The 23,361-nt window shown below is 41.9% G+C and overlaps 1 protein-coding gene and 1 long non-coding RNA gene across 4 annotated transcripts in view; one reads left to right on the plus strand and one right to left on the minus strand.

The window, feature by feature from the left end:
- LOC118368185 (gamma-aminobutyric acid receptor subunit beta-1-like) overlaps positions 1-18,723 on the minus strand; it is a 56,845-nt gene extending 38,122 nt beyond the window's left edge. The window contains exons 1-3 of the mRNA XM_035752041.2: positions 17,915-18,723; positions 17,730-17,821; positions 17,532-17,599 (exon numbers count right to left, since the gene is read on the minus strand). Coding sequence (XP_035607934.1) covers positions 17,532-17,599; positions 17,730-17,821; positions 17,915-17,994 — 240 coding nt within the window. The 5' untranslated portion in view covers positions 17,995-18,723. The remainder of the gene's footprint in view (positions 1-17,531; positions 17,600-17,729; positions 17,822-17,914) is intronic.
- LOC118368186 (uncharacterized) lies at positions 17,248-22,598 on the plus strand. Of its 3 annotated transcripts, none has more exons than XR_004822281.2 (3): positions 17,248-17,401; positions 21,332-21,650; positions 21,812-22,598. It is a non-coding gene; the product is annotated as an uncharacterized LOC118368186 (long non-coding RNA). The 3 variants fall into 3 exon arrangements; XR_008092940.1 differs by lacking the exon at positions 17,248-17,401 and adding an exon at positions 17,517-17,621; XR_004822280.2 differs by lacking the exon at positions 17,248-17,401 and adding an exon at positions 17,589-17,721.
- The last annotated feature ends 763 nt before the right edge of the window (positions 22,599-23,361 follow it).

Consider the following 23,361-nt stretch of genomic DNA (forward strand, 5'->3'; position numbering starts at 1 on the left):
TCTATCACCATCATAACACAGGTATGATTACATAAACCTGGAAAGTACAGCTACAAGCCTCTTACTGTACCTTACATGCAAACCAATAAATAACAGATAGGGGAATTAGAAATCCACAGGAACTGTTAGTGAGCAACATAAACCTGGGATGACATAACTTTAAGTGAGAACTGCTGCCTCATAAGGCTGGGAACAGAGAAACGGAGGAGAGGAAGAGAGGAGGAGAGGAAGGGGGCGTTGCAGCTCTGTCCCTCATTGGGGATGAACACTTTCCTTGGAGCCTATTATTAGAAACAGCTGTTTCCCTCGACGCCCGCTTTCCCATCATCACTCTGGCACCTCAGCGTTTCCAAAGCACCAAGTCTTAAACGTGAGTGGAATACCGTTATGCATTTGAGAGCGCTAAAGCAGATCGCCCGCTGCTGCACTGTAAACACACACACTCTCACACACTCTCACAGGAAGGGAAACAGGGGCAGGCGATGCCCTTGGCATGTTTCCTCTCACCCCCATTTCCTTTGTTGATGTATGATAGGCAGACCTTAAGTGAGTGCTCCTCTACTCCTCTCCATATTTCACCGCACCGCGGACAACAACATGGGCTCTCTCCTACGCACGTCTGCACCACGCTATCCCCTCTGCAGTGTGCTTCTTCGTGACCTAATTCCTCCCAATCCATGCCCATCTACGGGTGCAGACATCACAGGATCGAGGGTGGGAGGAGAGGGGTAGAGATGGTGGCGCAGTCCTCCCTCCCAGCCTAGTTACTGTCAAAACTTCTGCGGCTTTTGGCAATCACGATGAAAAAAAGTTGCTGGCAACTGGATCTGCAGATATTCATTGGATGAATGGTGCTCATTGCATGAGAGCAGACTTGCTTCAGATTTAGCTGGGCGTCATTGCAGTGTTCACTCATGCGTGCATGCATGGACGCACACACAAGTAAGCGAACCAACACAAACACAAAAGTACCAAATTCCACTATGGTGTGCAGCACCCTCAAAAGACTACAAACATCTGCATCTATTCATCTATTCTTCTCTATCAAAAGTATACTCTTCTGATCGTTCCCGGTGTCTTGTGTGGAAATGTTGCATAGGACTATTCCTGTTGTGGTTTGGTAACGATTTGCTGTCTAACTGTCCCATGGTTCAGCTCTTGCATATGATTTATTTAGCTGACATAAGAGGATTCTGAGGTAGGAATTCCTCCATCTTGGCTGACACTATCCAAACAGGGTTGGATCCCTGACAAAAACAAACATGATATGCAATTCAGTCCCACTGAGGAAAGTTTTGACAAAGGTCTCTGCAGCTTCTTCTGCTGTCGGACGTGCCAATGAAGAAAAGTGAAGGACACAACTCAAGACTCATCTTTCAATCAAATTCGAAGATCCCACCAAACGGTTCTCACAAGTCAGAGGAATCTCAAATCTGCTTTGAGTAACAGAGAAATGTCAGCATTGGTTGCAGTTAAAAACCTGTATAATGTTCTGTGTTATTATGTTTCAAGGACGTCCAAGACTAAGGGCTCTATTCAATCTGATCCGCTTTAGCTGACATCAGCATAGCTGTTGTTTTGGCGGTGTCAGCGGTGCAACTGCATTTGAGCTTTCAAATCTACAAGCTTCTGCCGTTTACCTAAAGTGCACATTGCCATTGGCTGCACATTAAGATAAACTCCATGCAGCCTTGTTTAGAAGTTCGAACACTGGAATGTGAGATGTAATCTACACCTTGATTAGGCTGATAGAAATCCTCATTTTTTTGTTCAATGATTTTCAATTTGAGCATCATTACTTCTATATAGCCTACACCGCCAAAACATCAGCTATTCGGGTGTCGGCCATTGCCAGGTTAGTGCTTGATCGGATTGAATCTAGGCCTTATTTTCATACATTTACTGTCAATGAGTTATTGATCAAGATTTTAGTAATGTCTATGTCCTTTTGAGACATGAGTGCAACTTGGGTACACAGCATAACTAAGAACTCAGATTTTGTCACCATGTGTTACTGCAGGCGACATTGCTGTTTGAGTGGACTGAAGCCTGTGTTATAAGTCCTTGGATAAGACTGTCTGTACTAGAATGTACAGACAGACAGGCATGGCAAGGAATTGATATGTATGCATACCAGAGACGGTGTCAAATTAATTGAAATTTCAATTAATTGACTAAATAAAGTCTACTGGAACTCAAATGAATTAAACCCCCCCGCCCCACCTCTTCCTGTCCCCTAGACCAGTAACCATCTCCTCCTCTAGTCCCGTCTCTCCCCTTGTTTCCATGCCAACACCTCTGCATGAAGTCATACACATGTAAGAAAGTGACAATTCAATAAAACTATCATGAAGATTCTCTTAGTAATGAATAGAGCAGAAAGGCGTTTCTCAGACTGTCTTCCTCTCGTGACTTTCTATCTTCTAGATATCCTGAGAGGCTTGGGTCAGGGAAGAACGATTCCATTTAGCATTAACCCTGAGTGCCCTCTGTCGCGCCGCCTCCTATTTTATCCCACGCTCCTACTGACTGAGCAGTGCCTGATGTTCCTTATAGGAAATGCCTCTTGACATCTAATCAGATGGGGAACCATTAACTTCCAGTCTAATGGGTCTTACTCTGGTATGGAATTACACTAGAACGGTGGTCAGGTCTAGCTGTTAAAAGGCTCAGTGTGTACTCTATGTGTGATGAAATCCTAGCTCTCACTCTTATTCAGAAAATGGATCCATGGAATGCTAAATCTATAATTTTCTCACTAACTACCAAACACAAGTGCTTTCTAACATGCATTAGTTGACTAAAAAGGCTTACAAATAAGCAGCAAGACGCCCTCATAGTTCCTTCACACTAATATTCTGTGAATTCTTAAGCTACTTCTGCAGAACAAGATGGTGAACAGAATGCACTCGTACTGCTTTATAAAAAGGCCCAGTGTTCTGTACTACAGATAGACAGCATCAGCACTGTATGGTACTGTATCAGTACAGTGCAGTACAAGACAAGACTTCACAGTACAGACAGAACCGAAGGGACAGATTAGATAAAACGCAGCATTCACCCATCTGCTCTGCTTCAGGCTCACCAAGGGGTTAAATAAAATTAAGTTACTTGCTTTAAATTAATCTCACAGAGCTCTTAGCGCAAGAATGTCTCAACTCATCTCTTCACCTGCATTATTTCCAGGACTGAATGGTGAGAAAGCACAAAGAAAGAGTGCAGTTCCACTGCAGCAGTCTGCCTCGCACTGGGAAATGTCAGCTATTACTGTGAATACGTATCAATGAGCCCTCCAACTTTAATGTGTCAAATGAAAAAAAGATGGAGAAACAGACTCTCTGACAACATCTTTGTGTTGTCGTCATCTCAGTCTATAGTGCTGGTGACGCCCTACTCCCTCACTGTTTTCATAGAGATCAAATCTATGGAGTACAAGGACCTAATCAGACACCCCATGACACACTCATACTGTGGTTACTGCAGTAATATACAGTAAATGGTATACCAGAGACTAGAGGTCAACCGATTATGATTTTTCAACGCCGATACCGATAATTGGAGGACCAAAAAAGCCAACACTGATTTAAAATCGGCCGATTTTTTAAAATGTATTTGTAATAATGACAATTACAACAATACTGAAAGAACACTTGTTTTAACTTAATATAATACATAAATAAAATCAATTTAGCCTCAAATAAATGATGAAACATGTTCAATTTGGTTTAAATAACGCAAAAACAAAGTGTTGGAGAAAAAAGTTAAGTGCAATATGTGCTATGTATGAAAGCTTACATTTCAGTTCCTTGATCAGAACATAAGAACATATGAAAGCTGTTGGTTCCTTTTAACATGAGTCTTCAATATTCCCAGGTAAGAGGTTTTAGGTTGTAGTTATTATAGGAATAATAGGACTATTTCCCTCTATACCATTTGTATTTCATTAACCTTTGACTATTGGATGTTCTTACAGGCACTTTAGTATTGCCAGTGTAACAGTATAGCTTCCGTCCCTCTCCTCGCTCCTCCCTGGGCTCGAACCAGCAACACAACGACAACAGCCACCATCGAAGCAGTGTTACCCATGCAGAGCAAGGGGAACAACTACTAGAAGGCTCAGAGCAAGTGACGTTTGAAACGCTATTAGCATGCGCTAACTAGCTAGCCATTTCACTTCGGTTACACCAGCCTTATCTCGGGAGTTGATAGGCTTGAAGTCATAAACAGCGCAATGCTTGACACACAACGAAGAGCTGCTGGCAAAACGCACGAAAGTGCTGTTTGAATGAATGTTTACGCGCCTGCTTCTACCTACCACCACTCAGTCAGATACTTGTATGCTCAGTTAGATTATATGGAACGCAGGACACGCTAGATAATATCTAGTAATATCATCAACCATGTGTAGTTAACTAGTGATTATGATTGATTGTTTTTTTATAAGATAAGTTTAACCTCTCTGAACCACCCATCCCGGATCCGGTATAATTGTCATCAGCAACGCTGAATAGCATAGCGCCACAGTCAAATAATATTACTAGAAAATATTCATATTCCTGAAATCACAATATTGCAAAACACAGCTTGGCCTTTTGTTAATCCACCTGTCGTCTCAGATTTTGAAATTATGCTTTACAGCGAAAGCAATACAAGCGTTTGTGTAAGTTTATCGATTGCTCGACAAAACAATAAGTACACTGACATCATGTAACTTGGTCACGAAAATCAGAAAAGCAATCAAATTAATCGTTTACCTTTGATGATCTTCGGATGTTTTCACTCAGGAGACTCCCAGTTAGACAACAAATGTTCTCCTTTTGTTCCATATCCAAATAGTTTGGTGCGTTATGCCCAGGAATCCACTGGAAAGAGCGGTCACGACAACGCAGACAAAAATTCCAAATTATATACATAATGTCAAATGTTTTTTATAATCAATCCTCAGGGTGTTTTTCAAATACAGTGGGGCAAAAAAGTATTTAGTCAGCCACCAATTGTGCAAGTTCTCGCACTTAAAAAGATGAGAGGCCTGTAATTTTCATCATAGGTACACTTCAACTATGACAGACAAAATGAGAAAAAAAAGAAAAAAAAGAAGAAAAAAAAGAAGAAAAATCACATTGTAGGATTTAATTTATTTATTTAATTTAACTTCTTCGAGATAGGGGGCGCTCTTTAAATTTTTGGATAAAAAATGTTCCCGTTTTAAACAAGATATTTTGTCACGAAAAGATGCTCGACTATGCATGTAATTGACAGCTTTGGAAAGAAAAAACTGACGTTTCCAAAACTGCAAAGATATTATCTGTGAGTGCCCCAGAACTAATGCTACAGGCAAAACCAAGATGAAATTTCATACAGGAAATGGTCCAGATTTTGAATGCCCTGTGTTCCAATGTCTCCTTATATGGCTGTGAATGCGCCAGGAATGAGCCTGCACTTTCTGTCGTTTCCCCAAGGTGTCTGCAGACGTATTTGTAGGCATATCATTGGAAGATTGACCATAAAAGACTACATTTACCAGGTGTCCGCCCGGTGTCCTCCATCAAAATTATTGCGTAATCTCCAGGTCCATGCGCGTTCCATTTTCTTCAGAAGAGAAACCAAACTGCCACGAATTATTTATCGTCTGTCACGACTCCGACCGAAGGACACTCCCCTTCCCGTTCGGGTGGCGTTCGGCGGTCGTCGTCGCCGGCCTACTTGCTGCTACTGATTATTTCCTCCCCCTCCTTATGTGTTGATTGAGTGCACCTGTTTTGAATTAGGTAGTAGGCTTTATTAGTCAGCCGGCCCGCAGAGTTCCTTGTGCGGGATTAATTATTGTGACCATCTGTTTTAGTGTACTTGTGTGCACGTCTATGGGTTTTGTGTTTTTCCCATTTTGTGGGTTTTCCCTGGACCGTTTAAGTCCCCCTGTTTGGGGGCATTTGTTCGTTCATTACGCCCTGTGTGTTCGTGAGGGTTGACTTATGTTCGACGTTTGTCGGTGCATTAAAATAGCACTCACCTGAACTCTCTGCTTCCTGCGCTTGACTCCTCACCCACTACACTCAGTTCGTTACATCGTCGATAGATATGTGAAAAACACCTTGAGGATTGATTCTAAACAACGTTTGCCATGTTTCTGACGATATTATGGAGTTAATTTGGAAAAAAAGTTTGCGTTGTAATGACTTAATTTTCGGGTTTTTTCTTACCCAAACGTGATGAACAAAACGGAGCGATTTGTCCTACACAAATAATATTTTTGGAAAAACTGAACATTTGCTATCTAACGGAGTCTCCTCATTGAAAGCATCTGAAGTTCTTCAAAGGTAAATTATTTTATTTGAATGCTTTTCTTGTTGCATGCTGAATGCTAGGCTTAATGCTATGCTAGGCTATCAATACGCTTACACAAATGCTTGTTTAGCTATGGTTCAAAAGCATATTTTGAAAATCTGAGATGACAGTGTTGTTAACAAAAGGCTAAGCTTGAGAGCAAATATATTTATTTCATTTCATTTGCGATTTTCATGAAGAGTTAACGTTGCGTTATGGTAATGAGCTTGAGGCTATAAATAGGATCCCGGATACGGGATTGCTCGTCGCAACAGGTCGCAACCCCTTTTTCTCCCCAATTTCGTGGTATCCAATTGTTTTAGTAGCTACTATCTTGTCTCATCGCTACAACTCCCGTACGGGCTCGGGAGAGAAAAGGGTTGAAAGTCATGCGCCCTCCGCTACACAACCCAACCAAGCCGCACTGCTTCTTAACACAGCGCCATCTAACCCGGAAGTCAGCCGCACCAATGTTGGGAGGAAACACCACGCACCTGGCAACCTTGGTTAGCGCGCACTGCACCCGGCCCGCCACAGGAGTCACTGGTGCACGATGAGACAAGGATTTCCCTACCGGCCAAACCCTCCCTAACACGGACGATGCTAGGCCAATTGTGCGTCGCCCCACGGACCTCCCGGTCACGGCCGGTTACGACAGAGCCTGGGCGCGAACCCAGAGTCTCTGGTGGCGCAGCTGGCGCTGCAGTACACCGCCCTTAACCACTGCACCACATGAATTTATTTGCAAATTATGGTGGAAAATAAGTATTTGGTCAATAACAAAAGTTTCTCAATATTTTGTTATATACCCTTTGTTGGCAATGACAGAGATCAAAGTTTTCTGTAAGTCTTCACAAGGTTTTCACACACTGTTGCTGGTATTTTGGCCCATTCATCCATGCAGATCTCCTCTAGAGCAGTGACGTTTTGGGGCTGTTGCTGGGCAACACATACTTTTTTCTCATTTTGGCTGTCATAGTAAAGTGTGCCTATGATGAAAATTACAGGCCTCTTATCTTTTTAAAAGTGGGAGAACTTGCACAATTGGTGGCTGACTAAATACTTGTTTGCCCCACTGTATCTATTCGATAATATATCAACCGGGACAGTTGGCTTTTCACTAGGACCGGGAGTAACAATGGCCGCCTTTTTCTCTTGTGCACAACTCACTCAGAGCCCCCACCTCTCCACTTACGCAATGTGGTCGTTCACGCTCATTTTTCAAAATAAAAGCCTGAAACTATGTCTAAAAGGCTGTTGACACCTTAGGGAAGCCATAGAAAAACATCTGGTTGATATCACTTTTAAAATGGGCAATAGGGATGCATAACAAGAGAGAGGTTTCAAAAACAGGGGCACTTCCTGATTGGATTTTCCTCAGGGTTTAGCCTGCAATATCAGTTCTGTTTAACTCAGACAAAATTGACAGTTTGAGTGTTTTCGATCCTAATCTGTCAATTATATGCATATTCTAGCATCTGGTCCTGAGAAATAGGCCGTTTACTTTGGGAACGTTATTTTTCCAAACATAAAAATAGTGCCCCCTAGCTTCAAGAGGTTAATGCTAACTAGCAACTTACCTTGGCTTACTGCATTCGCGTAACAGGCAGTCTCCTTGTGGAGTGCAACGAGAGAGAGGCAGGTGGTTATTGCGTTGGACTAGTTAACTGTAAGGTTGTAAGATTGTATCCCCCGAGCTGACAAGGAGAAAATCTGTCGTTCTGCCCCTGAACAAGGCAGTTAACCCACTGTTCCTATGCAGTCATTGAAAATAAGAATGTGTTCTGAACTGACTTGCCTAGTTAAAATAAAAAAGGTATAAAAAAAAACAAATTTCTAAAATTAATTTCAAAATCGGCAAATCGGCGCCCAAAAATATAGATTTCCGATTGTTATGAAACCTGGAAATCGGCCCTAATTAATCGGTCGACCTCTACCAGAGACTATAGGAAAATCACCATAGGATCTATTGAAGTAAATTTGGGGGGCAGTTGGACAAACCTCTGCACCCACACTGTACAGTGCCTTGGTTTCTCTTATTCCAGGGGGAAATAAAACTGTCAATCAAATCCAGGTGGGCTCCTACGTCCTCAGTGCTTGGACCCCTGATCATGGCACAGCATGGGCAACAGATTTTGAGTTCAAATTAAGTTGTTTGAACAGAGAACCCACTCGTGACACCTTGATCTTTCTCACTGGTGAGATGAAGTGCTATCGGCAGAGCATCACATAAATCCTCATCCTAAGGAGGCGGCGGACACATCAATCTCCCAAACAGATCAATAACTCCTGACCACAAGCCACTATGAGGGCTTCATAAGGCTCTCAATTCAGGAGCTGCTGTGGAGATACATAAGGTGCCATGACAGGAGGAATAGTGAGGGTTCGTAAGCTTCCTCATACTAAAAACTAGGCCTACTATGAGGAGTTCACAGTATAATCACATTGTTGGCTAACCAATGCAACATACGACACCTGCATTTTCATTAACACCTCAATAAAGCGATTATTGCCTTCCTATCTGTGCTGTTGATTGATTTTGGCACAAATGGGCTTCCATAGGGCCTGGGAGAGAGTTCTACAGTATGTTGAGTGTGGCCGTCACTGTCACGATTGTCGTAAGAACATTCAGACCAAAGTGCAGCGAGATATGGGTTCCACATGTTTAATGAATGAAACGCACCAAAACAATAAAGAACGAACAAAACGTGAAGAAAATGAAGTGCTCACAGGCAACTACACATAAACAAGATCCCACAAAACACAGTGGGGAAATGGCTGCCTAAATATGATCCACAATCAGAGACAACGATAAACAGCTGCCTCTGATTGGGAACCATACCAGGCCAACATAGAAATAAGCTCCCTAGCCCCGACCTAGCCAAAATAGAGAATAAAAAGGCTCTCTATGGTCAGGGTGTGACAGTCACTTTATGAGAGTCATGGCTGTACTAACCGTGCACTCCTACCGCTCTCACCTTGAGAAACTGAGTTGCCGCTTTCAAATCTCCACAAATATATGGACTGTGAGAGAAAGTCAAAGCAATTCCACTGTGGTTGTCATGATAACAAAATAGCTTTCACACGTTGCTAACAAACACCACTTTTACTTGTCGTCACTCAAGCTTGTAAAAGAGAGACCTTCACATGTCCAGCAAACAAACCACAAAAGTCTAGGTACAGTCCGCAATATGAAAACTCTGACAGTTAAAGGAAGAAAACCAAGAGAAAAAAGGGAGTTGGAGTGAGAGACAAGGAGAGAGAGAAGAGAGAGAGAGTGCAGGAAAGAAGGAGGGAGAGAGAAAGATAAAGCGACCAGGACTAATTCATTACAGTATCTCACACCAGCCACAAGGTGAAAACTACCTGCTATTTCAGCCCAATACTAAGTCTTAAAGTCTTAAGTAGAGCAAAGAGTGCTCAAATCTCTCTGCCGCTACAATCCTGCAGGAATCAGACTATCAAATCATCTGAAAAAAAGACTGCTCACCTCTCCCTTGATCACATCCGTCACGGGCCGTTATTTGAAGTCTCCAACACAAACTAAATTAATCAAATACTCCTTTAATCTCTTGAAATGCATTCTTGACTGAACAGAAATCATGCAGCCTTGACTATTACTACTACTGTAGCATACTGCCCCATGGGGAAGCACCACTATCATGTGTGACATCCTGACGGCATTCAACAATGTTGGCTATCGAAGACCTGAACACATGCAGCAGCCCCTTTCCAATGAATGTCTGAGGTCGCTCAGGCAGAAATGTTGCCACAGACAACCACTCAACTCAAGGAGGGGAAGAATACGAGTCTGACCCTTGGTATCTCACAGCAAACCTCCTACAGCTCATGTCACATCAGTGTTGTCTGGTTCACTAGCCGGTTGCCTTTGACAGCACAGCATAGCATGTATGATTACTAAGGTCAGTAAGATTGAGAGCAGTAACACACTGACCTGAAATATACTTGTATAATCATTCTGGTATTGCCACGTTCGGGCGCTAACTCAGCATACAGCCCGCCTTTCGGACTAATTTCAATGTTACCACAAGGTTGTATGATTTGTTGAAGAAGTAAGGGTATCAGAAAACCCTCTGTGATATTTGGTAAGAATACAATTGAACCCCGATTTTGCCTGGAATTGTCATGCTTAGGCTAGCATTAAATCTCTTGGAAGAATCTCAGTGTAGCAAACTAACAGTACTAGCATTATAAGAAAAATACAGTACCACTGTTGGCATCAACAGAGTATCTGAACTCAACGCTAACATACAAGTCATGTGCACTTAGCTAGTCTATGTAGGCTAGGCTGGGTGCTTTTAAGATGGATGTGTAAATATCTATTTCAGTTCGTATTCAGCACTTGTGATGCATTTTGGCCCATTTTCTTATATACAGTACACATGCTGATCATTCAACTTTCTAGGGTTAGATAGTAAGCAGCCGATCGACCTTATAATAATAAAATCAGCACATTTACTGTCTCTTAATGATGTCCCAATAACCCGTATTCAACATATTTTATTGCATGTGTACACTGCTCTTCCAAACCATGATTAGCTCACATACTATATACTTTACCTGTAACATTATTTGGCTGTTAATTGGCTCACTTGCATTTGCGGATCACATTTTCTAAGGCATGTCCTTTTTTGTTCAAAATGGAGTATTTCCAAAGCGCTATTTGAATAAAATCATAATCTTAGTCAGCTGTGTCTTGCTCCTCTAAATTCTTATTTTGCTAATCTATCACAAGTGTATTTCACTTTAGGTTAGACCAAAGAAGCACATTGGCATCCGTCAGGGATAGTCAAGCGGCTTTAGCTGAGGAGCTTTAACAAAAAGCTAATGGGGTGTGAAGTCTGCAGAGAATTTGACAAAAGTGGAAGAAAAGGAGTTTCATTAAGAGGGACATCCTTTATGACTGAGCGACATCCATTTTCATAACTACAAAAAAAAATAACACAGTTTCTATCCTTTCAAGCATCAAACGCTTAAAAGTTTACACCTAAACAGTACATTATAAATAAACTGGGACCTGGTCAAATAGGGGAGGCATTATCTGTTTAATAAAACCAGGTTTGTTGTTAATTTGAGAAATAATAGATGGAAGGGAGTTGTGTGTAATAATGGCTCTCTATACTACTGTACACTTTCTTCAATTTGGATTTGGGGACTGTAAAAAGACCCCTGGTGGCATGTTTGGTGGGGTAAGTGTGTGTGCAAATATGCTGCAGTATGGTAGTCGAGTGGAAGTCAGGTATTTATTCACAATCTTTATTTAACCAGGAAAGATCACAGATGCATTTGATCCAATTTTACAGACGTGACTGACCATACAACAAATGCCATATAGCTGCATTATCAACAGCACATAATCTGATCTCAAAATAAACTTCCTGTTGATAACAATACAAGCCAAAGCGAGTTGGAGAGAAATTGAGAGAGGGGGGGTTGGGATCTTGCCATCAGATGAGAACAGGTCCAAAAAAGGCACAGATGATCACACAGCTCTTATCTTAACCCAGAAGAGCTATAATTTGGCCTTTTAATTAAGCCACAATCAGGGTGCTGCCCCTGCATTTGTTTGTACACTTTGCAACTGGTTCTAATACAAATGTAATTGCCACTCAGTTATTCCGTAGTAACCACCCTCAAAACCCAAAACTATGGTGTGGTTTTGCGATGTGTGATGCAAAAAACACAAGGTTGTACATTCAGAACCCTTTCTAGATGCCAACATCCAATACAGTCAATCTCTGTATCACGTAGTTTGTCATAAAAACTGCTGTGCTTGCCCCCAAAAAGTCTACTGGGTGACAGTGATGTTGCTGAAGCAGGGGGCGAAGTACATGTAATGCCAGCAGCATACCACCCTGCATACCCACTGCTGGATTGTTTCTGAAGCTAAGCAGGGTTGATACTGGTCAGTTCCTGGATGGGAAGTGGTGTTGGAGGGCCAGTAGGAGGCACTCTTTCCTCTGGTCTAAAAAAAATATCACAATGCCCCACGGCGGTGATTGGGGACACTGCCCTGTGTAGGGTGTCGTCTTTCGGATGGGACGTTAAACAGGTGTCCTGACTCTCTGAGGTCATTAAAGATCCCATGGCACTTATCGTAAGAGTAGGGGTGTTAACCCCGGTGTCCTGGCTAAATTCCCAATCTGGCCCTCAAACCATCACGGTCACCTAATAATCCCCAGTTTACAATTGGCTCATTCATCCCCCTCCTCTCCCCTGTAACTATTCCCCAGGTTGTTGCTGCAAATGAGAACATGTTCTCAGTCACCTTACCTGGTAAAATGAAATAGGTATAGTATATAATCAATTTATTGATGGATATTTATATTGTGACCAGTATGACCAATGTTTCGGTGTGGCCTTTCTCAAGGAGAGCCGGTGCCAAATGTCTATCAGACAGAGCATAAAACCCCTTCCAGCTTCCCAGTCACATACACATTAAAATGCTAAACCGGGAAGAGGCCACAGAGGCACAATCAATGACCCGTCCAGGCTGTTAGGCTTTCCAATCAGAAGCCCTCTGGGCCCGGCTCAAAGAAAGAAGCACCTTCCATTTTCCAAGAGGGGATTTCGTCGGTAGGAATTCAACCTAATAAACAATTCATAACCTTGGCTCACGATGACAGCACATCATTGACTCCACAAACTCTGTCTATATTTACTTGACAAATTCAGTATATCATGTGGAAATGACTTATGTATGAACGCTATGAACGTAAAAGGCTTTGTTCAGGTGCAAGCCTGTGACTTCCAATTTATAATTTAATGAAGCCTTTTACTACCCAAGAATAAAAGGCCATTTCAGAAGGGCAGCTCACATGTGAAAAACTACTGCAGGCACTCTACTATCAGATGTCACAAATAACTCAGTAGTAGACTGCTCAGTAACGGGACCATTTCTTTGGATGACTGGGTTTCAGACAACCAAAAATATAGAAATGTATGAAGGCAATGTCATTGATACTCAATAGCCAGTTGAATGACTGGAAACACAGATACCAAATTATTTTTACTTACTGTAGTATGTCAACGTGCAAATAGTCTGTTGTTCATATGTGATCAATGGTGTTGAAACCAGAGACAATAATCCATTACAGATATATTACTATTATTACATCTATTACTTTGGAATTATCATTATTGAACTAAAAATGTTCACCAATCAAAAACCTTGCTTCATTATGGGTGTTTGAGAGAGTTTTGAATTCCATGTGTGTGTGTGTTTGAAAGAACTATAGAGATGAGAATCTTCGGGACCCGACCAATGATGAACATTGGACAAATGTTTAGCCTTTTTACATGAGTTATTGTAGTGTTTTTGGCTAACCCGATTTTCCTACAGTTATGATTTTCAGACTATTTGTCTGCACTGGTGGTTATGTCTCCCTTGATGAGGTAGAAATGTTAGATGTATTTTCACACGCACCTTTACTGGACCTTTAAAAAGGTAGTAACTCTATAAACTTAATATGATCGTTGAGTGAAATAATGTATTCAGATATTTGTTTCCTTAACTTGTAAGCAGTCTATGGACTGTTCTTAATTAATCTGTTGTGTAAACCGATTCATCAGTTGCAACAGGATGGAAAGCGCAGGATAACGAGCAGCAGTAGTTCCGGTGTTTTGGTTTTCGTCACTATTATTTCGACGGACATCACTGATTATTTCGACAATCTCAAACCGGAACTCTCAATTTTTATCACATATGGACCCAGAATTGAATCATGCAGCGGACCAAATTATGCAATATTTTAGATCTGGGTTAACCGATATTAGAATGCTCTAACGAGTGACTGCAATCCACACTTTGGTTTTGGTAGAAAAGTCACTGCCAAGAAACACTTATGTTAGCATTTCTGGGTTAAAAATGTTATTCTACTCAGCATAGTGTGTCTGAAGTTACACATCACACTATTACAACAGTGTGACTGTTTTGGGATAAAATGTTCTATATAATTCATTTAATGTCCTGTGTTGTGTCCTTATACTGTTACCATTGATATGTTCTAGGGGCCATTTTGAGACCTTACGGAGCATCAGGTAATGCTGGAATGTCAACCAATGGCATGTCCATCTTTTTGTGGGAAATTACACCGGTCACTCAAACATTTATAAAGTATGAATAGACCACACTTTAGATGAGTCCATACAAAAATATGCAACTAATGGTTTATAAGGTTTATAAGGACCTATATTAAACATCATGAATGATCTTAAGAATCAATATTAAATACTTTAAAGTTTGTTTATAATGTGTGAATAACTAGGTTACTAACATGCACACATTTGGGAGTAATGATTAACAAATGATGAATAAACTATTTACTAATCTATTATAAATACTTTATTATAGGAGTTATTATAGTGTTACCAACACATGAGTTCCAGTGTGTATAGCGTCACTCTAATTTACAGTGCATTCGAAAAGTATTCAGACCCCTTCATTTTCCCACATTACAGCCAGTCTACACACAATAACCCATAGCGGCAAAGAAAAAACTGTTTTTTAGATTTCTTTGCAAAAAAAAAAAAAGATCACATTTCGATAAGTTTTCAGACACTTTCCCAGTACATTGTTGAAGCACCTTTGGCAGTGATTACAGCCTCAAGTCTTCATGAGTATGACACTACAAGCTTGGCACAGCTGTATTTGTGGAGTATCTCCCATTCTTCTCTGAAGCTATTTTCAGGTCTCTCCAGAGATGTTCGATCAGGTTAAAGTTCGGGCTCTGGCTGGGCCTCTCAAGGACATTCAGAGACTTGTGCCGAAGCCACTCCTGTGTTGCCTTGGCTGTGTGCTGTTCTTGTCCTGTTGGAAGGTGAACCATCGCCCCAGTCTGATGTCCTGAGCGCTCTGAAGCAGGTTTTCATCAAGGATCTCTCTGTACTTTGCTCTGTTAATCTTTCCTTCAATCCTGACTAGTCTTCCGGTCTCTGCCGCTGAAAGACCATCCCCACAGCATGATGCTGCCACCAAGCTTCACTGTGTGGATGGTATTGCCCAGGTGATGAGCTATGCCTGGGTTCCTCCAGACGTGGCGCTTGGCATTCAGGCCAAAGAGTTCAATCTTGGTTTCATCAGACAAGAGAATCTTGTTCTCATGGTCTGAGTGTCCTTTAGGTGCCTTTTGGCAAACTCCAAGTGGGCTGTCAAATGCCTTTTACTGAGGAGTGGCTTCCGTTTGGCCACGCTACCATAAAGGCCTGATTGATGGAGTGCTGCAGAGATAGTTGTCCTTCTGGAAGGTTCTCCCATCGCCACAGAGGAACTCTGGAGCTCTGTCAGAGTGACCATCGGGTTCTTAGTCACCTCTCTGACCAAGGCCCTTTTCCCCTGATTGCTCAGTTTGGCCGGGCGGCCAGCGCTAGGAAGAGTCTTAGTGGTTCCAAACTTCTTCCATTTAAGAATGATGGAGGCTACTGTGTTCTTGGGAATCTTCAATGCTGCATAATTTGTTTGGTACCCCTTCCCAGATCTGTGCCTCGACACAATCGACATTTCCGTCGACCCCGTGGCTTGGTTTTTGCTCTCACATGCACTGTCAACTGTGGGACATTATATAGACAGGTGTGTGCCTTTTCAAATCATGTCCGATCAATTGAATTTACAACAGGTGGACTCTAATCAAGTTGTAGAAACATCTCAAGGATGATCAAGGAAACAGGATGCACCTGAGCTCAATTTTGAGTATCATAGCAACAGGTCTAAAGAGTTATGTAATAAGGTATTATTATAGCTTTTTTTTATACATTTGCTAAATTTTCAAAAAAAACTGTTTTTCTTTATCATTATGGGGTATCGTGGATAGATTGATGAGGTAATAAAATATATATATATTAGAATAAGGCTGTAATGTAACTAAATGTGGGGGGAAAACATCAGGGAGTCTGAATACTTTCCAAATGCTTTGTACGTCCTATTCAGAGTAACAGTAAAGCTATCTCGTGACAAGATTTACAGTATGTGTTAACTTGTGATTTTAAAAAATCTTAATGGGCATGGCCAGTACATAACCAGTATGTCAACCTAATTGAGATGGTTTGGAAAAGCATTCCTCATGAAGCTGGTTGAGAGAATACCAAGAGTGTGCAAAGCTGTCATCAAGGCAAATGGTGGCTACTTTGAAAAATCTGAAATCTAAAAATATATTTTGATTTGTTTAACACTATTTTGGTTACTACATGATTCCATATGTGTTATTTCTTAGTTTTGATGTCTTCGCTGTTATTCTACAATGTAGAAAATAGTCAAAATAAAGAAAAACCCTTGAATGAGTAGGTGTGTCCAAACTTTTGACTGGTACTGTATCTCTGCAGACCAAGGTTCTACAATCAAAATGGGAATGCCAAAGCTCCCTGAGCAATATGACTGTAAAGACTAGTTTTCTGTAGCATCATGAAAACATTGAACTACCCGACATTCCATAAACACCAAGTGTTTGCTTGGAAGCTGAGTATAAAAAAAATGTTCTCCCTCGCCACACACGCACAGACAGTACACACACACACTTTACAGTCATGCCTGCTGTAAAGTCATGCCTGTTATTATTTTTTAAGGCAAGTTGATCCAAGCATAAATTAATTTGTATCAATCACTGGCACCATGCCAATACTCATATGCACACACTAAGTGCCCACATTCAGCGTCACAATTTGGCTTTTCTGGGCCTCCTTGTTGAGTCACTGACAACATTATGTAATTACTGCATTGAGGCCAAAGCAGCAAACAAGCACCATTTTTTTAGTCTCCTCCTCGTCAATTCACCCTGTTTCATAGCTCGTAATGTGTATTTTTAACACCTCACAATTCTGCAAGGTACGCGCTTGTAAATCCATGTGCATCACCAACGCCCCCCCGATTAATTTTCTGACAGTAGTGGTTCTGACACCACAGGGAAGTTTCTGCATATGGATTGGATTTCACACATTGCGGTAGCTCTCCTTTGGTGCTGAAATGCAGCGAACCATTTTGGTCAAAGGAAAAACGTTATACTAGTAGCCAAACAAGGGCAAAGGCAAGAATACGAGGATTTATCACTACATCTAGAGGACAGTGGTATGAAACACGCAAATACGAAGACAATTACCACAGCCGTAATCACGTGTTCTGTGTTCTCACACTACCATGTGTTGCACGAGGCACATCTCCCTTAAAAAAATAACATTTTGTAGGCTAGGCTACTTACCATGTTGACTTCCGAAACCATGTCGATACTGGCGATATCTATGCTCATGCCAACGTCCACAGGGGCACCTTTAAATCGCATGTAAAACAGGTATCAGTTGCTTTTTAATCAGACAGCTCGCTGGCGCGATAAATGAATCTGCATGCGACTTGTTATTAGCCAACATTGGGTAAACTTCATCACCAAAAAGGTATTTACCTCCAAAATCAGGCCTCAGACGAATGTCATACCCCTTCAGCAATTTGTCGACGGTCGCTTTCACAAATGACATGTTGCTTTGCTCGTTGGCGCTAAAGGAAACAGATATGGTATTGATTCAGAATCTTAATAAAAAACTGCAAAGGGACAGGCAGAAACAAGACATCACACCCGTTGGATCTCACCTTTGAGCGCCGCAGACCATGGCGACCATGAGGAAAAGACAAAAAATCCCCCAGCGTCCGCGGTCCAAAGCCGTGCACATCACTAACTTTGATCAGAGAGATGACTTTGAGCGAAGATTTAAGGAATGCTACCTACTTAAATCACAGGCTGTCCAATTATTCCAAGACCAACGCATGCGCGTCTTTTTACCAACATTAAAACTGTATTTGCACAAAAACCACGCTATTTCGTAGAAATTTCGGTGGCTTTGAAATAAAATGGGTAGGCTATTCGCGTTTCACCCGAGGTGTCGATGATGGCGCAAGAAGCCCGCGCCGGGATGCATGCAGTAGCTGAACGGTATCAATATGCTAGGCAGATCCCATCCACTCCGGTTAATTCGAGCATTTTAGCAGACACAGCGGTGTCCGGAGCAGATATGCATCAAGCAGGTCTCCCCGTGTTGATCGGCTGAAGATCTTAAAAGAATAAGCATTGAACACGGCTCTCAGTTCACCTTTAGTCAGCGCTATGTGGGGCATCGTGCAACACAAGCACGTCTGAGGAGCTGCGCATTTTCTGAGGTGTACCTGGACGCTTGAGCTCCCTCGCAGCGGATTGCATTCCCCACGCGTCACGGGCTACAGCACAAGTTAATAATTAGTTAAAAACCCAGAAAACGCATAAAAATCGCAACCGCACCTATAATTAATGAAAGGAGATAAGATACGCTATAGGTTATGCAATGTCCCTTGCAGCAGCATGACGTGCTATATACCACATAATTAATAATAATACACGTTCTGCTATGTCTAGTGATGATATTGACTAATTTGTCAAATCGATTGCTGTTTATCTGGTCACCATGTGCTAGACCACATGATTATTTCAATCATAATTAGTGGTGTATTGAAAATGGGTGATTTGTGGATAATTGGCCACCATCAAATGACAACTCGTATTTATCATGGCAAAATATTGGATTCGTGAAGGGGGTATCCCTGTGTGTATGTGGGTGTGTGAACTGAGGTAATTGAGGTAGATATGTACATATAGGTAGGGATAAAGTGACTAGGAAACAGGATAGATAATAAACAGTAGCAACAGTGTGTAATGCGCCAAAATAGTTAGTGAAAAAAGGTTCAATGCAGATATTTAAATAGTTAACCAATAGTTACCCAGACAAACTATTTATTAGTCTTATGGCTTGAGGGTAGAAGCTGTTCAGGGTTCTGTTGGTTCCAGACTTGGTGCATCGGTACTGCTTGCTGTGCGGTAGCAGAGAGAACAAACAGTCTATGACTTGGGTGGCTGGAGTCTTTGACAACCTTTATGACCTTCCACTGACACTGCCTGGCATAGAGGTCCTGGTGGATAGCATGGAGCTAGGCCCCAGTGATGTACTAGGCTGTACGCATGACCCTTTCTAGTTCCTTGTGGCTGGATGCCAAGCAGTTGCCATACTAAGCGGTGATGCAGCCAGTCAAGATGCTCTCAATGGTGCAGCTGTGTAGAATTTTTTGAGGATCTGAGTGCCCATGCCAAATCTTTTCAGCCTCCTGAGGGGGAAGAGGTGTTGTCGTGCCTTCTTCATGACTGTGTTGGTGTGTGTGGATCACAATAATTCCTTAGTGATGTGGACACAGAGGAAATTGACGCTCTTGACCCACTCCACTATAGCCCTGTGGTGTGGACGGGGGTGTGCTCGGCCCTCCGTTTTCTGTAGTCCACAGTTAGCTTATTTGTTTTTCTTCATGATGTAGACTGCACCTTGGCCAGACCTGGTGTGTTTATTGTAAACTGTACAGTACCAGTCAAAAGTTTGGACACACCTACTCATTCAAGGGTTTTTTCTTTATTTTTACTATTTTCTACATTGTAGAAAAATAGTGAAGACATCAAAACTAAGAAATAACACATATGGAATCATGTAGGAACCAAAAAAATGTGTAAAACAAATCAAAATATATTTTAGATTTTAGATTCTTCAAAGTAGCCACCATTTGCCTTGATGACAGCTTTGCACACTCTTGGCATTCACTCAACCAGCTTCATGTGGAATGCTATTCCAACAGTCTTGAAGGAGTTCCCATATATGCTGAGCACTTATTGGCTGCTTTTCCTTCACTCTGCGGTCCAACTCATCCCAAACCATCTCAATTGGGTTGAGGTCGGTTATTGTGGTCAGGTCATCTGATGCAGCACCATCACCCTCCTTCTTGGTCAAATAGCCCTTAAACCGCCTGGAGGTGTGTTTTGGGTCATTGTCCTGTTGAAAAACAAATGATAGTGGAACTAAGTGCAAACCAGATGAATGGTGTATTGCTGCAGAATGCTGTGGTAGTAGCCATGCTGGTTAAGTGTGTCTTGAATTCTAAACAAATCACTGACAGTGTCACCAGTAAAGCATCCCCACACCTTCTCCTCCATGCTTCACGGTGAAAACCACACATGCAGAGATCATCCGTTCACCTACTCTGCGTCTCACAAAGACACAGTGGTTGGAATCAAAAATCTCAAATTTGGACTCATCAGACGAAAGGACAGATTTCCACCGGTCTAATGTCCATTGCTCGTGTTTCTTGCCCCAAGCAAGTCTGTTCTTCTTATTGGTGTCCTTCAGTAGTGGTTTCTTTGCAGCAAATCGAACATGAAGGCCTAATTCACATAGTCTCCTCTGAACAGTTGATGTTGAGATGTGTCTTTTACTTGAACTCAGTGAAGCATTTATTTGGGCTGGAATTTCTGAGGCTGGTAACTTTAATGAATTTATCCTCTGCAGCAGAGGTAACTCTGGGTCTGCCTTTCCTGTGGTGGTCCTCATGAGATGCAGTTTCATTGTAGCGCTTGATGGTTTTTGCGACTGAAGAAACTTCTTGAAATTTTACGGAATGACTGACCTTCATGTCTTAAAGAAATGATGGACTGTCGTTTTTCTTTGCTTATTTGAACTGTTCTTGCCATAAGATGAACTTGGTCTTTTACCAAATAGGGCTATCTTCTGTATACCACCCTGCCTTGTCACAACACAACTGATTGGCTCAAACGCATTAAGAAGGAAAGAAATTCCACAAATTAATGTTTAACAAGCCACACCTGTTAATTGAAATGCATTCCAGGTGCACCTTATGAAGCTGCTTGAGAGAATGCCAAGAGTTTGCAAAGCTGTCATCAAGGCAAAGAGTGGCTACTTTGAAGAATCTCAAATATAAAATATATTTTGATTAGTTTAAAACTGCTTTGGTTACTACATGATTCCATATGTGTTATTTCATAGTTTTTATGTCTTACTAAAAATAAAGAAAAACCCTGGAATGAGTAGGTGTGTCCAAACTTTTGACTGGTACTGTATGTGTACAACATCTGTAGTGTATGACCCTTCCTCACACATGATGTGGCGCAGGTTCTAATCCAGGCTTTTGTCATCTCTCGTATAGACTACTGCAACTCTGTTGGCTGGCTCCCTGCTTATGCCATCAAACCCCTGCAACTTATCCAGAACGTAGCAGCCGCCCGATGTTCAACGTTCCCATGTTCTCCCATTTCACCCTGCTCCTCCGCACAGTCAACTGGTTTCCAGTCGAAGTTCGCATCCCATGCTGCCTGCCTACGGAGCAGATAGAGGAACTGCCCCTCCCTATCTTCAGGCTATGCTCAAACCCTACACCCCAACCCGAGCACTCCGTTCTGCAGCCTCTTGGCCATTCCACCTCTATGATGTGCCCTTGAGCAAGACGCTTAACCCTAATTGCTCCTGTAAGTTGCTCTGGATAAGAGCGTTTGCTAAATGACTCAAATGTATGGCCCCTTGTGAGGCTGAAAGGCCGTGTGTTTTGGTTGGTCATGTCACATGACATGGATTTGAACCTTTATTTAAACCTTTTCCATTGAACTTTTCCCCTTTCTTTTTATTTCAGAAGGTCCAGCACCACCCTCCAGCACCATCCTCCAGCGCCATCCTCAGACAATTGCTTTCATTTTTGGTGTAATTCTCATTTGTGGAAAATGCTTAAAATAAAGGTTAAAGTACAGGTCATATGACGCGATCAAAACACAGAGCCCTAGCACGGGCCACACACCTTCATTAACACTCAGTGCTCCTGACTCTACAGCTCATTTTAATTAAATAATTTGATACACTTTCAATCCATGTTCTTTTCAAAGCTTGAGATTTGGTTAGTACTGTAGGTCAACTAAGGGCTCCTAGACATTTTCTAATAGTCATGTTCCATTTGCTTCATTATGTCTGCTTGTGATAAAAGTAAACGTTACACCATGCAGGGTTACTTGTGTAACAGTTGCCTTGCAATGTACCTCTACGATGATGTGATATTCAACAAGAAACAACATTTGTAAAAAAGGTGGTTCTATTATGATCCTTTTTTCTGTTCTTCTAATCTCTGACTCAGTTGATTTGATTTCAGTTTGAGTCATGGATCTGTGAGTCACCAATTGTCTTACAATTGTAGTCAATAAACAGAGTACAGAACAGCAATCAGGAGAAACAACAATTCTGTATATACAATCCTAATTCTGCAATTATGCTGGCATGTTTAACCTTCCTCCTCTTCTTCTGCTACTATTGTACTCTACCTACTGTAGAGTACAGTAGCAGGGCATCTGCCCTCTCCTGCCCTTGATTTCTGAGCAAAGACTAGATAACAATCGAGAAGAATGTCAGTAACTGTTCATGTCACACTGAAAATGGACCAATAAAAGTGTATAATGAGACTTGCTGTTCATATCAGGAATAAAGAAAGATGGAGCTAAGAGGGTCTTAAGAGGGTCTTACAACACTCACACAGACAGCATCGTGAAGAAGGCGCAGCAGCGCCTCTTCAACCTCAGGAGGCTGAAGAAATTCGGCTTGTCACCAAAAGCACTCACAAACTTCTACAGATGCACAATCGAGAGCATCCTGGCGGGCTGTATCACCGCCTGGTACGGCAACTGCTCCGCCCTCAACCGTAAGGCTCTCCAGAGGGTAGTGAGGTCTGCACAACGCATCACCGGGGGCAAACTACCTGCCCTCCAGGACACCTACACCACCCGATGTTACAGGAAGGCCATAAAGATCATCAAGGACATCAACCACCCGAGCCACTGCCTGTTCACCCTGCTATCATCCAGAAGGCGAGGTCAGTACAGGTGCATCAAAGCTGGGACCGAGAGACTGAAAAACAGCTTCTATCTCAAGGCCATCAGACTGTTAAACAGCCACCACTAACATTGAGTGGCTGCTGCCAACACACTGACACTGACTCAACTCCAGCCACTTTAATAATGGGAATTGATGGGAAATTATGTAAATATATCACTAGCCACTTTAAACAATGATACCTTATATAATGTTACTTACCCTACATTATTCATCTCATATACATACGCATATACTGTACTCTATATCATCGACTGCATCCTTATGTAATACATGTATCACTAGCCACTTTAACTATGCCACTTTGTT

Source organism: Oncorhynchus keta, chromosome 35 (assembly GCF_023373465.1).
Source record: "Oncorhynchus keta strain PuntledgeMale-10-30-2019 chromosome 35, Oket_V2, whole genome shotgun sequence".
NCBI lineage: Eukaryota > Metazoa > Chordata > Actinopteri > Salmoniformes > Salmonidae > Oncorhynchus > Oncorhynchus keta.